General features: G+C 43.8%; 1 protein-coding gene across 4 annotated transcripts in view; it reads left to right on the top strand.

The window, feature by feature from the left end:
- Positions 1-18,317, top strand: part of ABHD6 (abhydrolase domain containing 6, acylglycerol lipase) — a 53,408-nt gene that overhangs the window by 17,944 nt on the left and 17,147 nt on the right. For all 4 annotated transcript variants that reach the window (XM_032648950.1, XM_032648953.1, XM_032648952.1 and 1 more), the window contains exons 2-3: positions 35-99; positions 8,101-8,253. In XM_032648950.1, coding sequence (XP_032504841.1) covers positions 8,135-8,253 — 119 coding nt within the window. In that variant the 5' untranslated portion in view covers positions 35-99; positions 8,101-8,134. The remainder of the gene's footprint in view (positions 1-34; positions 100-8,100; positions 8,254-18,317) is intronic.

Genomic DNA, 18,317 nt, shown 5'->3' with positions numbered 1-18,317 from the left:
TAATGCTTTGTCATTTTCTTTCCTGTGATTCCAGAGTCTCAATTTCAGCTTCTGCCAGAGCCAGTAGCAGCTGGGAAAGAAGGCTGTGCTCTTCGAAGAGTGAGTATAGATTTTTAACACCATATATTACGGGGTGGGCGGGCGGGCAAGGCGGCCCTTTAATGAGACTGGGGCTATAAGGAAACACAAGCTCCCTGGCACCCTTCTGCAGGCCAGCCTGTCTGGGGGCAGAAGTGTTCTCTGGTTCAGTAGGTCTGGTGGGGAGGGGATTGGGCACCTGAAGATTTTTAAAGCTCAAGATATATATCCAAAAGCCCTCCCTTCTCAAAGGCTGTGCCTGGACCAGGGCTCTGAGTTTGAAGGGAGTCGAGAAGACCTGGGCCTGTGGGGACCAGGGTGCTTTCCTGGGGAGTGTGACACTTGAATCAGCCCCAAAGACAGAGAGGAGTTCATCAGGCAGGTGGGACAGGAGTGCTCCACACGAAGGGGACAGTGTGAGAAAGATGAAGTGTGAGGCTGTGCGGGGCTTTCATGGGGGCAGGAGTTGGATGTTTGGGGTGCAGGCGGAGGTGGGGGCCAGGAAGTTGAGTCGGGATCATACGGAGTACTCAGAGTTCACACTAGACCAGAGCCCCCCCGTCCTTGGCGTGAACTGAGAAGATTCCTCTGGCAGCTGGTGGTGGAAGGACTGAACGGGGCGTGAAAGAGCAGTCTTCACAGAAGTGGGAGCAAGGAGAGATGATGACCTGGATGCAGTGTGGCGGCTGAGGGAGCTGTGGTGTGACTCCTACGACGTCTCACGCCTGGTGGGAATGTTTCTTCCCCCACGACGTTCCTAGTAAATGTTAAGCCAAAGGAATTGGTTGCACAGGCTTTCGGGGGTGTAGACCCCCTAAAACTGTGCTGTCCAATGCAGCAGCTCCTATTTGTATGTGGCTCTCAAGCGTTTACAGTGTGATGGATGTGACTGAAGGACTGAACTTTGAATTTTATCTAACTAATTTAAATTTAAATAGCCACCCATAAACAGTGCAGTTTGTCTAGACTCAGACAACTTGGCTCCAGCGCTGGCACCTCGTTGCCGTTGCCTGACAGGAGTGTTGAGCAAGGAGGAAGAGTGAAACATGCATCGGAGTCTGGGAGGCCAGACTGATGGGGATACTGTTGGCAGAAATCGACAAGTCAGGAGCAAGGGGAGAGAGGTACCTGAGACCTTGTAGGACAGGACTTTTGGGTCATGGAGATAGTGAAGCAGGCTTTTGGAAAAGTCTGGAAGAAGGTCCTGGCCAGGTATGTTGATTTTTGCGTTTCCTGTAGGAGGGAGTGGCAGAGGGTGTAGATATGGTGAGCTCTTCAAGGAAGACAATGAAGAGCTCATCATGGGACTGTTCAAGGGGAAAAGTAAGGAGCGCATCATGGGAATATCCAGGGGAGAGCGGGAGCAGAGAATCTTAGGAACCAAGCTTTGCCTGCTCAGAGCCATGGCTTGTTTGAACAGCAGGGGTGTCTGAGCTGCAAAGTACAGAGGAGGAATGGGCTCAGCCAGAGTGAGGGGGAGACAAGGCCAGGAGGGCAGAGGTGAGCACGTTATGACAGCAATCCTAGGGTCATGCCACACGTTCAGTGATGACTGCCAGGCTTAACTACTTCCTTGGAACTTTCAGTGCGATTTTCCTTCGTGATGGAGAAGATTCCTGTGACAAGGCGTTAGAGCTGCTCATTTCTCAAATTACTCTATCTCATCAATCCTGGGGCTTCCATACAAGAGAATCTTAGTATCTTTTTTAGCTGTTGGTCATTAGTAATAGTTTTTTTTTTTTTGCAGTACGCGGGCCTGTCACTGTTGTGTCCTCTCCCGTTGCAGAGCACAGGCTCCGGACGCGCAGGCTCAGCGGCCATGGCTCACGGGCCTAGCTGCTCCGCGGCATGTGGGATCCTCCCAGACTGGGGCACGAACCTGTGTCCCCTGCAACGGCAGGCGGACTCTCAACCACTGTGCCACCAGGGAAGCCCTAGTGATAATTTTGAGGAATTGGTTTATCTTTACAAGAACCTAGTTTCAGGGCTTCCCTGGTGGCGCAGTGGTTAAGAATCAGCCAGCCAGTGCAGGGGACATGGGTTTGAGCCCTGGTCCGGGAAGATCGCACATGCTGCAGAGCAGCTAAGCCTATGTGCCACAGCTACTGAGCCTGTGCTCTAGAGCCCGCGAGCCACAACTACGGATGCCCGTGTGCCTAGAGCCCATGCTCTGCGACAAGAGAAGCCCACGCACCGCAACGAAGAGTAGCCCCCGCTTGCTGCAACTAGAGAAATCACGCACGCAGCAAGGAAGACCCAACGCAGCCAAAACTAAATAAATTAAATAAATAAATAAAAATTATTGAAAAAAAAAAGAACCTAGTTTCAGAAATCAGTGTTGGGTAGATGCAACAATGTTTAACAGCTGGGATTTTATACTCAGATTTCAAGAACTTAGTGCTTTTTCCAGGTGGACAACACTGTGGAAAGAATTTTCATATTGCAGAGTTAAAGAAAAAAATTATGAGCAGCACTGGTTAGTTTTTTGTTGTTGTTTGTTGTTTTTTGGTATTTTTTGGGTGTGTTGGTTCTTAGTAGCGGCACATGGGCTCTTCGTTGCGGTGTGCGGGTTTTCTCTTCTTTAGCTGTGGCGCGCGGGTTCCAGAGCACGTGGGCTGTAGCAGGCTCTCTAGTGGAGGCACGCAGGGCTTAGTTGCCTGCATTGTGAGACGGATTCTTTACCCCTGGACCACCAGGGAAGTCCCAGCACTGGTTAGTTTTTCAAAGACACCAGCAACAATAAGGTAACAAGTTGTTAACTTATAAAGTTAGCATGTTACATCCTCTTAAAATAGTTCTGGAGAAGTGCAAAGAATGTCTATGGGAACACTGAACTGGGAACACTGAACTCGGTGCCTTTTGTGTAACTGATGTACAATAAATATCTGCTTAGCAAGTGCTGAGAGAAGGCAAAGGTAGCATGAACCAGGCACACCTACAGGATTGGACTGAAATGCAGCTCATGCCAGGTACCAGTCAGGTGACCTTGGGGGCATTTGTTAACTTCTGTAAGCTTCCGTTTCTCCATCTTTAAAATGGGAGAAGTGCTTCTTACTCCCAGTGTTGTGCAGGATAAAAATGAGAGGATGTATGTGAACCATCCACATGGGGCCTGGCACACAGCCGTCGTCCAATACGTGGAGGCTGTCGCTCCTCTATCTTTGGCTATGGTGGTAGTGGCCATGGTCATTACTGTTGTTGCTATAGTTATTAAAATAATCATGATTTTGAAGAGACCAGGACTTTAGTTTGTCAAAATTGATGGCATATGAGTAGATGTCCAGGGGAAGGCAAGATTCTATAAAAGTGTTTTACATTCTATTTATTCTTGGAATTTTGCTTTATACCTTAAGATTAAAGTATCAGAACTCAGGATGACAGGTTTTAAAAGTCAGTGAGAACATTAAAAGACAGTTGTGACACGTAATGCCTGACCTCTAACCCCTGACTAAACTTGGGAACATGAGTCCAATGTTTATCTGGATCTACTGATTAATTTTTGTCCCTGCGTTCAGAGATAAAGGCCCTGAATGCGCAGCTTGGATGTGCTGCAAAGCCGCTGAAATCACTGTCATTAACACTGGGGTGTCTCACGTGACACAACAGATACGTAAAACAAGTTCATTTTTCTTTTTCAGTCTATTCAGCCATTATCAAACACCAAAACGTTATCAAACATTAACCGCGCACCAGATATTTCCCAGATACTGTTTTAGGTTTTGGGGAAAATGTAACAGGGAACGAGATTCTTGTGGGGAGCGAGCCAGATCCTACTCTTCAATTGTCTGGCATAATTTCAGAAATGTTTTAAGTCACCAGAGTAGGAAAAGGCAGATGAGATGTTTTGGACGAATGCTCTCATTAATAGATGAGGAAACCAAGGTCTCCCAGCTGGTGTGTGGAAGAGCCAGCGGAGCGCCTCACCCCCAGCCGCGTGCCCGTCCATCACACACATCTGCCCCAGTGGCAGCCATTCATCTGTCACCACCATGATGTTCACCAGATCCGTGTATCACCTGTTAGCATTTTTCTTTAACTCATTTCCTTCTTTTAACTTAGATTAATGTGCGTCACTACCATAAACTGAAAATATCCATAAAAATCAACACAATGTTATTAAATAGCTAGATACCATTGCCTGCGGGAGGCTCAAGGGTTAGAAAGCTATTTTATAACCACACTGAGAGTTTCTCTTTGACCTAAGCAGGGCGGGAAAAGGACTGCAAAGAGATGACTTTCTCAGTGTGAGTGTGAGTGTTACCTGATGCTGTGTAGCCCTGAATGTTCTGCCCCCTGAAGTCATCTCGCAAACATCAGTTGTTTGGGCCCTGTGCTTAGGGAGACTCCACGCTCTACCCCTTTGTTGATGTTTAGTCATTAGTGATTCTGGGTTCACAATGCTTCAGTTTTTCTGTGTCCAGCTTCCGCCTTGGGTACATAGAACATCCTATAAACAAACCCCAGCAGGGTAGGGCAGCTGCCTTTTCAAAGGCTGGGGCAAGTCCTTTGTAAAACGAAGAATGTTGCAGAGGTAGGAATAACGGTCAGCTCTTTATAGAAAACTCAGAAACCATGAGTTTCTTCACTCAGGGCCTGTCTGTATTTGATGTCATCAGGGAAAGTGTGCAGGATTCTTTGTAACAAGTCCAAGCCTTGCAAAATTGATGCTCTGCAAAAGCTCCTTATTAAAGACTTTATTCTGCCATTAAATGGAGGATGGAGCCAGATAAAACCTTCCCCCAAACTGACTGTGACATCCCTAGCAGGCATTGATGAAGCCATGAGGTTTCTTTTTGATGATCATGACTTCATGTTGGGGCTCCCATCTCCAGTGTCAGAGTCTGTGACATCTATGGCTTTGGGCATAAAATGTTCTAATTCCTAGTCTAAAAGAACAGCATGCAGTTAACTTCCTGCAGCTCAGGAATCAGAATTCACGGTGACCCTCAGCAGTTTTTAAGGCCTTTATGTGATGTGGAAAAGTCCTCATGAATCCAACAGTTCCCATCTTCAGCAACTCTTGTGACCCACACTATTCAAATAGATTCGTAAAATACCCTTCACTCTGTGATTAATTTGCTTACCCCTTGACAGTGGGGCCTTTGTAGCATCGTAAATTGTACCCAGCATTAAATAGGTGACTCCTCTGGGGAGTTTTGTAATTACCGAAAGAGAGAAAAGTCAGGTCTCTTAGAGCATCATTGGGAATGGTTGTCCCTAAAACAAATAGGATTGAACCCATTTTGTAACTTTGATTTTCATGAATTCATTTGCACCTTATTTGTGTACTGTGCTTATTCTAGGCACTAGAAAGAACATGTATGATTATTCCTACCGTCCAGGAGCTCTGGTTCTGGGAGGAGAAAGAGCCCAGTGATATAAGTGTGCTGGAAAAAGTGTTTACAGTGACTGAGAAACTGAGAGGACAGTTGAATCAGAAACACAGACAGTGCTTCTGCCCCTGAGAAGGCGGCAGCTTTCATTACCGTAGACTCAGTACTGTCCCCGGATAGAGTGTGTGTGAAACTGAAAGGAACCATCTAACCCACCTACAGATGTATCTGTTTCCCCCTCTAGACCGAGGGGCTTGTTTCACCAAACCTCTCACAAGAGACCAAACATCTAAATGGAGATGTCACATCTTCATGGAGAAATCAGGGGTGACAAATGTGGGTATTTAAAAGCAGAGAGGTTACAAAGCTTGAGAAAAGGCCATTTGAAAAAAATTAGACCAAGTGGAGTTAGGAGCAAAGAGAGTGAGTCCAAGCCAGAAACTAGTTTTTAAATCATGACTACCAGCTGAGTGACCTTGGGCAAGTTACTTAACCTCTCTGTGCCTTAGTTGCCTCAGCCTATAAATATAGGGAATAAAACACTCGCCTTGCCTGTCTGATGGAGTTGGTGTGCTCTATCAAGGGTTAGCAAATTACAACCTGAAGGCTGTTTTTTACAATAAAATTTTATTGGCACACAGTCACACCCATTCATTACATGTTGTATGGCTGCTGTCTCACTACAAGCTTGAAGAGTTGTGACAGAGACCTTATAACCCACAATGCTGAAATATTTATCATCTGCCCTTTACAGAAAAAGTTGGCTGACCCCCATGCTCAGTGGTCATACTGTGCCATCATGAAATCATTATAGAATTGAAACACACATCAGTTGATAGAGGTGTATGGGACAAAGCCTTCCATTTCACAGGAAATATAAGGAAGACCATGATTTGCTAGATGTTTGCTTTTTCTTGAAGAAGCCTCTTTTTTATGTTAGTGAGATGCACACTTAACACAAGTGGCCAAGTCCTCAGATGGCAAAGGGCCACACCTGACTTACAGATCCTTGCAGAAGTTGTTTTCTTTATTGGGGAGGATGACGGGACTTGAAATATTTTTTATTCCATGAAAAAAAAAAATAAACCATGTTGTGAGTGAGTTCATGAGACAGGACTGGGTGGGGACCTCTAATTCAGTGGTGATTTCTAGAGTGCCTAGAAATGGGTCAGGCCCTAGTCTGAATGCTGGGGATACAGTCCCTCCCCTCCTGGAGCTCACATCCTAGCCTTCAGATGTGTCCACCAAGTCTATGGAAGGACATCAGAAAGTATACTGAAAACTCTGCTGTTCTAATGTGTTCCCTCCTAACGTCTTACTGTATATTACTTATATGTGAAGTCTATGCCTGTACATGATACATAGCCAAAGATTTTAAAGGGTAGACCGTGAAAAGCAAGTCTCCCTCTATCCCTGACACCCATCTGATTCCCCACCTCAGATGCAACCACTGTTGCTGGTTTCTTGTACACCTTCCAGTGATAGTCTGTATGTAGATAAGCATCCATGTGTACATGTGTATATTTTCCTTCCTCTCTTCCCTTCCTCCCTTCCTTCCTTCCTTTCAGGCCTTCTGTCCTCCCTAGCTTTTCATTTTTAAAAATTGCAAACCTAGGGGCTTCCCTGGTGGCGCGGTGGTTGAGAGTCCACCTGCCGTTGGGGGGGACGCGGGTTCGTGCCCTGGTCCGGGAAGATCCCACATGCTGTGGAGCAGCTGGGCCCGTGAGCCGTGGCCACTGAGCCTGTGCTCCGCAACGGGAGAGGCCACACAGTGAGAGGCCCGCGTATTGCAAAAAAAAAAAAAAAAAAAAAAAATGCAAACCTAGTAGGAAAGTTAGAGGTTACCAGTACATTTGACCACACTTAATTTCTCCCTCCCCTACACACACATGCACACACACACAGGCAAACCCAGATGCACACATGCATGCACACATGCATGTACACAATGCACACACGCTCACACACACACGCACATATACATTTTTTCTCTCCTCAACTTTTAAAAGTGAGTAGCAGATATTACTATTCTTTATCCCTTAATACTTCAGCAGACGCTAGGAACAAGGACGTTCTCTTACATATAAACATAACCACAATTTCATCACCACACTCACTGATACAATAATATTATCTAATAACCAGTCCTTACTCACATTTCCCCAGTTGTCCCCAGTTTCCTTTATAGCTTAAAAAAAACTCCAGGGTCATCTTAAGGATTCCTCATTACATTTAGTTGTCCTGCCTATTTAGATCTTTTAAAGCACTTGTCTCCTGATCCTTGCTCTCATTCTGTGTCATTCACTTCTTTGTTCTGCTTTGCTTCTTCACTTTGTCTCCTGAGATGGACTTTCTTTTTTTAAAATTAAAAAAAAAATTTTATTTATTTTTGGCCGCATTGGGTCTTTGTTGCTGCACGCAGGCTTTCTTTAGCTGCGGCGAGCTGAGGCTACTCTTCGTTGCAGTGCGCGGACTTCTCATTGCGGTGGCTTCTCTTGTTGTGGAGCACGGGCTCTAGGCGCGCGGGCTTCAGTAGTTGTGGCTCACGGGCTTAGTTGCTCCAGTGCATGTGGGATCTTCCCGAACCAGGGATTGAACCCGTGTCCCCTGCATTGGCAGGCGGATTCTTAACCACTGTGCCATCAGGGAAGTCCCTGAGATGGAGTTTCAATACTGTCTCTCTCTTCAGCCCCTGCAGGTGTCAGCCAGCCCTAAAGAGCAGGATGGATCTTGACGTGGTTAACATGTTTGTGATCGCGGGCGGGACGCTGGCCATCCCGATCCTGGCGTTTGTAGCCTCATTTCTCCTGTGGCCTTCGGCACTGATAAGAATCTATTACTGGTAAGTTCATTTTATAGTTCAAGTTTTCAGGAGTATCATGACCATGCCACCTTCTCTGCTTGTCCTTTTTGGTTGTGGCTGTTCAACATTTATCATGAAATATTTCAAACTTACAGAAAAGTTGAAAGACATCCTTTCTTGAATGTTGGGAGTGTTCCTGAAGTAGTGGTAGCTTCTCCCCAGGTAAATTCTTCCAGGTTTCTGATGGTGTCTTTACTCAGGAGACCACCCTGTCTCCCAACGTCACTGATTCATGGTAATTCCTTTGGTTTTTCTTGGTCGTTGGATTCTGATCCAGTGATGTCTTGACAGGTACAGTGAAATACACTGAAAAATGAGTTAGAAAGAGTAGGATCGTGGAGATGGCTTGGATAGGACAGAATGGTTTTAGATTTTTTTAAAAGCAATCATTAGTCGCACCCACCCAGGGACGCCCCCAAAAAACAAAAAAAGTGTTCATTAGTAAAGTGACGGAAAAGAAGTTTCCAAAACTTCTGTCATTCTTGAGTCACCTTTATGCTTCTTGCTCTATCTGCATACCACCTCTACTTTTCTTTTGTATTTTCTTTAGAGTGACTTTTTAAGAAAACCTTCAATCAATTTAACAGTGACATATCACTACCTTAAGTGGAAAGCTTGCCATACATACCAAAAATATTAAATTAATATAAGAAAGTAAAAATAAGCACAATGCCATTAAACTCTGTTCATAAATTCTAGCCTAGATACCATTGCCTACCAAAGACTCTCTCCTTTCTCTGTGTTAAAAAGTCTGAGAGGTGTGAAAGGTATAGAGCCTTTCTCCTTGATGGAATCAGAAGGTTAACAGTTGAAAAGAGAGAAGCTTTCTCATGATGTGCCTCAGGGACTTTTCATGCCACAGTCCATTTACCAAATAAAATCACCTCTCACACTCCCATGGATTCATCCCATGATGAAGGAAATACTGAAATAGACCTGGTTCCTCTCTGTGCCATAGGGAAGCACACTGAGATTTAATCACAACTTCTGGAACTTAGGACTGCGTTCTGTGCCCTGAGAAAAGAATGCAGGGAGGTGGTGCCTGTGCCCTTTATCTGCGCTCCGTTCTGGCTCCCTTTTGTTTCATTAGAGTGTGGAATTTTCCGCCTGCCAGCCAGGCTCTGATCCTTGAAAAGAAGCTAATTGAACAGAAGGGAGCTTTCATGTTTCACTCACTCTTGTGGGGAGGTGATGACCCCTTCATAGGGTCACCCAGGACCCACCTCCGCATTGATGAAGCTAAGACTCTGCCTGGTTAAATGCCATAGCCCTTGAAGCACTGGCAGTAGGAGTGCTTTGGGGCCAAGGCTCCCATGTGGCCCCTGACGTGGAGAGGCCAGAGTGGTGTGCCCCTCTCCAGCCTTCAAGTGGAGCAGAGAATGCAGTTCAGCGATGTGACCCGTAACCATGTGTACGGCTGCATGCAGAGGTGTGATTATTCCACCCACCACATGCGGAAACCAGCCTCTGCTGCAGTCCCCCGACACCCAATTCCTTGGGCCATCGCGGAGAAGGCTTTCAGAGTCAGCATGTTAGAATAATTTTGATGCTTGATCTTTCAAGAGAAAATTAACTTCATAGCAAATAATGGACTTTTTTGAGTTAAAATTCATATAATTTAAACTTCACCATTTTAAAGTGTACATTTAATTGGCTTTCACCGTACTGTGAATTACCACTATCTAATTGAGAACATTTCCATCTCCCCGCAAAGAACCCCCATACTATAGAAAGGCTCTATACCTTTCATACCTCTCACCTCTCAATTAGCAGGTACTCCCAGTTTTCTCCTCTCTTCATCCCCTGGTAACTAGTAATCTACCTTCTGTCTCTTTGGATTTGCCTGTTGTGGACATTTCATGTAAACGAGATCGTACGATTTGTGTTTTTTGGGGGTCTGGCTTGCGCTTTTCAAGGCTTACCCATGCTGCAGCGTATATCTGTACTTTGTTCATTGTGATGGCTGAATAATGGTCCATTGTATGGTTATACCACATTTTATTTATCCAAATGGACGTTTGTGTTGTTTCCACTTTTTGCTATTATGAATAATGCCTCATAGCAAATAATTCACTTTTATGAACAAGTAATACCACCAAAACCCAGAGAGGCCCCGCAGAGAATATTCAGTCCTTTGTTATTTGACAGCGCAGATGCAGGTGACCTTAAAGCCTGCCCATGCCTGTCACTTCACTCAGAGCTGTAGCTGGAGGACGAACACAAATCTCTTTATTTTGTGAACTCAGCCACACAGGCCAAGAAGAAACCCAGTTGGCTGGGGAGGATGAAAATCCTAGAAATCCTTTCGGATTATGCCGGGTAGCGCTGTGGCAGAGGGGCTGTGATTATAGTAATAGAACCTGTAATGCCATTGCAGATTCGCTGGAATTCCTGTGGGTGGCTTCCCCCACCCCACTGAAACGCACAGCCAGTTTGCTTCAGATCACCTCCCTGCAAGTGACACTTTCACAGTGGTTGTCATAGGATGAGCAGCTTTGCTGTGAGTCACTTAATGTCCCTTAACCACAGCTACTCCTCCAAAGGCCTTCATTTACTCAGCTGCCCGTAATGACCACCCACAGGTTCACCCTGCAGACCTGGCTTAGCCAAGTTAATTTTCAGGATTGCGATGTGAACAGGAACAGCAGGCAGTAGAGGTAGCTGGGCATCCCTGATACCCCAAGCCACGCTGCCGAGTGAGCGTATGGGTATGAGGAAGGCATCTCGGGGCGCTCTCGCCTGGACTTCCCTCTAGGTCTTCTGAGTTCCTCAGGGCACAGTGTTCCCGGTGGGTCACAGCCAGCCTTCAGAGAACTCTCTCTGGGTCTAAGTGTCCCTGGAGCATGGCTAGCATAGTTCCACAGAGATGGGGACTGTGATAGCTCCTTCAGGAGATGGCAAACACGTGGCTGTGAGAGTCCACAGACAGCCACACTGGAGATGCCGTGGCCACTGTGGGTGACATCAGGGGCTGCTCTGGCTTTCGTTTTCTAAACTGTCAAAACTGTTCACCGGGGCTTCCCTGGTGGCGCAGTGGTTGAGAGTCTGCCTGCTGATGCAGGGGATGTGGGTTCGTGCCCCGGTCTGGGAAGATCCCACATGCCACGAAGCGGCTGGGCCTGTGAGCCATGGTCACTGAGCCTGTGCGTCCGGAGCCTGTGCCCCGCAACGGGAGAGGCCACACAGTGAGAGGCCCGCATACCGCAAAAAAAAAAAAAAAAAAAAAAAAAAAAAAAAAAAAAAAAAAAAAGATAAGAAATCATACATATAAGAGAGAGAAGAGGATAATTGGAAAAGAAGAAATAAAACTGATGTTGTTTCTGATGGCATGATTGTGTACATAGGAAGTCCAGAAGAATCGATAACTTGTTAAAATTAAAAATGTGAGGGGCTTCCCTGGTGGCGCAGTGGTTAAGAATCTGCCTGCCAATGCAGGGGACACGGGTTCGAGCCCTGGTCCGAGAAGATCCTACATGCTGCAGAGCAACTAAGCCCGTGCACCACAACTACTAAGCCTGCACTCTAGATCCCACGAGCCACAACTACTGAATCCACACACCACAACTTCTGAAGCCCGTGTGCCTAGAGCCCATGCTCTGTAACAAGAGAGGCCACCGCAATGAGAAGCCCGTGCACCACAACAAAGAGTAGCCCCCGTTCACCACAACTAGAGAAAGCCCGTGCACAGCAACGAAGACCCAAAGCAGCCAAAAATAAATAAATAAATGTGAATTTGGCAAGATTGCTAAATACAAGATAAGTAAACAAAAATCAGTTGTATTCTTATATAATAGCAACAAACAAATAGAAAATGAAAATATCTTGTATCAACAAATATAAAATACCTAAGAATAAATCTAAAGAACAACGTGCAAAGCCTTTACTCAGAAAACTACAAAGTATTAGAGGAATTTTGAGCGATCTAAATTAATGGAGGGGATAGACAATATTTGTGAGTTGCAAGACTTTCCAACAGAGAGATGTCAGATTTCCCTACAGTGACCTGTAGATTCAGTGTACACACGTTTTAAAATCCCAGCAGGTTTTTTTCTTATGGAATTTAATAAACTGATTCTTACATTTATAAGGAAAAGCAAAGAGCCAAATTAAGCAAGACAGGGCTTCCCTGGTGGCGCAGTGGTTGAGAATCTGCCTGCTAATGCAGGGGACACAGGTTCGAGCCCTGGTCTGGGAAGATCCCACATGCCGCGGAGCAACTAGGCCCGTGAGCCACAACTACTGAGCCTGCGCGTCAGGAGCCTGTGCCCCGCAACAAGAGAGGCCCGCGCACCATGATGAAGAGTGGCCCCCGCTTGCCGCAACTAGAGAAAGCCCTCGCACAGAAACGAAGACCCAACACAGCCAAAAATAAAAATAAATAAATAAAAATTAAAAAAAAAAAGTAAAGAAAAATTAAGCAAGACAGTCTCGAAGGAGAACAGTATTAGATGATTTACACTGCCAGCTATCGAGACTAATTATTAAGCAACAGCAGTCAAGACGGTGAAATTGGCACAAAGGACAAATAAACCAGCAGGACAGGAGAGTCCGGGAGCAGGTGTGCATAGATACGGTCTGTTGAATTGTGACAGGTAGCACTGCTCTGCAGCAGGGAAAGGGGACTAGGTTAACTAGATATCCATCTGAAAAACAGTCATACTTGACCCCTTTGGCAGGTAGAATGACTAAAACAGCCCCACCAAGAACTACCTCCATAATCCCCAGAACCTGTGAGTATGATGAAATATCACTGCCACGGTTATGTCATATCATATACACTTGACCTAAAGATGGGGAGATAATGGCCAATAAACATGTGAAATGATGATCAATTTTGTTGGCCCTAAGGGATATTCAAATTAAAACCACAGTGAGATACCATTTCACACCCATCGGAATGGCTAAAATGAAAAGGGCTGACTGGCAATTCCAAGTATTGGCAAGGATGTTGTATTAGTTCCCTAGGGCTGCTGTAACAAATTGCCACAAACTGGATGACTTTCAACAACAGAAATTTATTGTCTCACAGCCCTGGAGGCTAGAAATAGTAAACCAAAGTGCTGGCAAGGTTGGTTCCTTCTGGACGCTCTGAGGGAGGATCTGTTCCATTTCCCCCTCCCTAGCTTCTACTGGTTGCCAGCAACCCTTGGCATTCCTTGACTTGTAGTTGTGTTACTCCAGTCTCTGCCTCTGTCTTCACATGGTGTTCTTCCTTCTGTGTGTTTCTGTGTCCTAATTTCCCTCTTATAAGGACACCAGTCGCATTGGATTTGAAGCCAACCCTAATCCACTATGACCTCAACTTAACTTGACTACATCTGCAAAGACCCTATTTCCAAATAAGGTCATATTCACGGTTTCCAGGTGGACATGAATTCTAGCGGGATACTATTAACCCACTACAGATTTGCAACAACTAGAATCTGGTGTATTGACTGAAATGTAAACTGGTTCATCCACTTTGGAAAACTGTTTGACAAAATGACCCACTAATTTCACCCAATAGAAGTGTGTATATGTATTGATCAAAAGATATATACAAAAATGTTCCATAGCAGCTCCATTTATAATACCTCCAAACTGGAAATACCCAATGTCCATTAATACTGTAATAGATAAATGAATTGAGGTATAGTCATACCATTATTCACACAATGGAGTACTATATAGCTATGAAAATGGAAAGAAGTAATGCTACATTTTACAACACGAATGATCCTTACAAACATAATACTGAGTGGAAGGAGTCAGATACAAATAAGAACTTATTGTATGATAAAATTCTAAAACATGCAGAACTCTCCTGTTTGAAAATGAGGTAGTGGTTACCTTTAGGAGGTATTAATGGGGAGAGGCATGAGGTGGATATCTGGGATGCTGGTCGTAGTCTAGACCTTGATCTGGGTGGCAGATAATGGGTTCATTCACTTTGTGCAGATTCATCAGGCTGTACACTTATAATATGTGTACTTTTCTGTATTATTTATACTTACATTGAAAGTTTCTCTAAAAAATAACAATGAAGGTTGTAGAGAAATTGGATCCCTCACATACTGCTAGTGGAGAATGTGAAATGATGTAACCACTTTGGAATACAGTCTGGCAGTTCCTCAAAAGGTTTTTTTTTTTAAAAGCTACTATATGACCCAGGAATTCTACTCCTCCATGAACTGAGAACACCCAAGAGAACAGAAAACATATGTCCATAGGAAAACTTGTATATGTATGTTCATAGTGGCACTATTCCTAATAGCTCAGAAGTAGAAACAACCCAAATGTCCATCAACAGATGAATGGATAAACAAATATGGCATATCCATATGATGGAATATTATTTAGCCTTAAAAAGGAATAAAATACTGATATATTCTATAATGGATGAACTTGAAAACACGCTAAGAGAAATATGCCAGACACAAAAGGCCACATATTGAATGAACCCATTCATGGGAAATGTCTAGAATAGGCAAATCCATAGAGACTTGAAGTAAACTAGTGGTTGCCAGGAGCTGCAGAGGAGAATGGCGAGTGAGTGCTCATGGGTATGGATTTCTTTCTTTTTCTTTTTTAATTGTGGTAAAATATACACAATATAAAATTTACCTTTTTAACTATTTGTAAGTATATAGTTCAGTTGGGTTTCTTTTTTTGTTTTTTGAGATTGAAGCAGTGCAAGCTTTATTCAATGGCCAGAGAATGGAGAAGTGGGAACTTAGTTTACAACTGTCAACTTAGTTTACAACTATTACCTTAATGGCGAGAAGGATTTGCTTTTCTGGGGATATAGTTGTTTTACAATGTTGTGTTAATTTCTACTGTATACAGTGAAGTGAAGTAGAGTACCCTATGCTCTACAGCAGGTTCTCATTAGTTATCTATTTTATACATATTAGTGTATATATGTCAATCCCAATCTCCTAATTCATCCCACCCCACCCCCCTTTCCCCGCTTGGTGTCCATATGTTTGTTCTCTACATCTGTCTCTATTTCTGCAGTCAGGTTTCTTTTTGATAAAAATGTTCCAGGATTAGGGGTGATGGTTGCACAACTTTGTGAATATACTAAAAACACCTCAGTTGTACCATTTAAAAGGGTGAATTTTATGGTATGTAAATTATATCTCAATAAAAAGAAATGTATATTCAACATCCTTGTCCTTAGGGAAATGCAAATGAAAACCACAGCAATATACTACACACACATTAGGATGGCTATTATTTAAAAAATGGAAAATAGCAAGTGTTGGTGAGGATGTAGAGAAACTGGAACCCTTGTGCTTTGCTGGTAGAAATGTAAAGTGGTATAACTACTGTGGAAAAGTTTAGTGGTTCCTTAAAAAGTTAAACACAGAATTACTATGTGATCCAACAATGGTACTTCTCTACCCCAAAGAATTGAAAGCAAGGACTCAAACAGATGCTTATATACCAATGTACATAGCAGCATTACGCACAACTGCCAAAAAAATGGAAACAATCCAAATATCCATCAATAGATGAATGATAAACAAGATGTGGTATATACATACAATGGGATATTATTCAACCTCAAAAAGGAATACAAAAAAAAAAAAAAAAAAGGAATACAATTCTGATGTACGGTACAACATGGATGAACCTTGAAAACATTATGCTAAGTGAAATAAGCCAGACACCAAAGAACAAATGATTCCACTTATATGGCTATAATATTTGTCACAAAATTTTCCACAATTTTCCCTGGAATTTTGGCAAATGATATATTTGAAGGACAGAATCTTTTTTATATGATAATAAAACTACCATTTATTGAATATTTCCCGTGTGTTGGGCATTGAACCAGACTTTGTAATGGATTATCTCGTTTAATCTTAACCATATATATCCTTAGTAGAATGCAACATTTTCCCATATTATAGATGAGGAAATTGAGTTTCACGATCATATAGCCAGTAAATGAATGAGCTGGGATATGAATGACTTGTCACAGTATTTCCCACCTCCACTCCAGATACTCATTTTAATAGTACCTTGTATATGCTCCCATGCATTTTGTCTGCAGGTATGAGTAAATATGAATATATATCCTCATCTCCCTCTCGCTTTATTTTACACAAAGGGTTAAAGTTGGTCCATTTAGGCTATTTGCTATTGTCAAGACTTGGCTACCTCTTTGGTGCGAAGTATACCACAAAGTGAATCTCTGATTGAATTAATTATCTTTCATCTTGGAGAGATTCTTCATGCAGAGAGTTCAATTTGTTTAGATGGTAATTTCATATTGAAATCAGTTTTAGGCCAAACTCCAGCACTGCCAAGTCTTATGTAACCAACAGAAGCTGAGCTTTCAACCAGCTGCCATATGTTGTAAGGAATAAAACCAGAGGACTGATGAGATAATTCTTATGAAACAAGTTCTCACTGTCAGAGTCTCTAGGAAAAATATATCTGGAGTGGAAGGCAGGGGAGGGCATATGACCTTTATCAAGCTTATCCACCATAGTGGAAATTATGTCTGTACAAAACCAAATGTTTGTTACCCATAAATTCTGCATCACAATTAAAATCCAAACAGTTTTGTTTCTTTTTTTTAAGCAGTCAACTCAAGCAAAATCCAATACTTGAGAATGAATAGCTTCTTTGAAACCACACTAACACTTAAATATGGTTAAGACTCTGATGGCCAGTCCTTGTGTCTGAGTGATTCCCTGGGCCCAGCAAAGGGACCACGTTTCCAGAGCCCTGAAGACAAGGGGGATAACACCCCAAAATATGGTCTGATTTTCCACTCCACGTTCATTGGCCAGGCAGCTGCTAAGAACAAAGGCTGCATCTCCCAATACCTGGCCAACAAATGCAGTATATCCTCATAAATTGATTGCTTCTCTGAGGTGCCCTCAAGTGTATTTGTGGAGAAGCTTCAAGAACAAGTCAAGGAGCAGCTGTCCTTCTATGAGGCTGAAGAGATTCCATGAAAAAATCTGGATGTCATGAAGGAGGCAATGGTTCAGGCAGAGGAAGCCGCCGCTGAGATTACTAGGAAGCTGGAGAAACAGGAGAAGAAACGCTTAAAGAAGGAAAAGAACAGCTGGCTGCAGTTCCCCTTGCATCTTCAGAAAACAGCATCAGTGCTCAGGGGGAGTGCAAGGAGACAAGTGCAAGACCCAAAAAGAAGAAAGTGAAAGCCCCAGGAGGCTTTTCAGGAGAATGGCACGGAAGATTCGTCGGTCTCTTTCTCCAAACCCAAGAAAAAGAAATCTTTTTCCAAGGAGGAGTTAGTTAGTAGTGATCCTGAAGAGACAGCCGGCAGTGGAAATCTTCCCAAGAGGAAGAAATCTTTCCCCAAAGAGGAACCAGTTAGTGATGCTGAAGAGTCAGGAAACAAGAGTGCCCCAAAGAAAAAGAGGAAATTCTCCAAAGAGGAGCTATAAGCTGTGGACCGGAGGAGGCTGCTGGCAGCAAGAGCAGCAGTTCCAAGGAATGAAAAAGTTCCAAAAGCTCCCCCAGGAAGATTAGAATGGACCTTTCCCTGGTGGGGCGTAACCTGCAGGGATACTTCCCAACCCATCTCCTGTATCCCAATCAAAACAAATTCACAAGAATAGATAAATAAATAAGGTTAAGACTCAAATGCAGAAATTGGGTTGGTTGAAAGGCTAATTAAACTTCCAGCTTGCTCAAATAGAATTACAAATAGGCCAAGTAGTGTTTTTCACAGCAGTCACTGGAATCACCCACACTGGACAGCTGTGAGGTATGTTGAGTCCTGAGACAATAAGGAATCCAGGCATCCATCAGACAGCCTCCTGTTGTCCTTTCTTGCCATCCAGAGATTTGTGGATGTGGAATGACACCACCGCCAGCAAGTGCAGCCTTGATGAGTCCGATTCTTCATCTCCATGAGTAGCGAGTTGTAGGTGACAAGAGGGAACACACACTTTACCTTTAAGTCTTCTGATGCATTTCCTTCCAATTAAAGTACCTCTGCAGTGAGGTCCTCTAGGACTCCAGGGCGACTGCCCTGCACCCAGAGTCACTCACGCCTGCACGTCCACAGCTGCTCG

Source organism: Phocoena sinus, chromosome 11 (assembly GCF_008692025.1).
Source record: "Phocoena sinus isolate mPhoSin1 chromosome 11, mPhoSin1.pri, whole genome shotgun sequence".
NCBI classification, from domain to species: Eukaryota; Metazoa; Chordata; class Mammalia; order Artiodactyla; family Phocoenidae; genus Phocoena; species Phocoena sinus.
The sequence above is the reverse complement of the archived record's forward strand: the minus strand, read 5'-3'. Positions and strand labels throughout refer to the sequence as shown.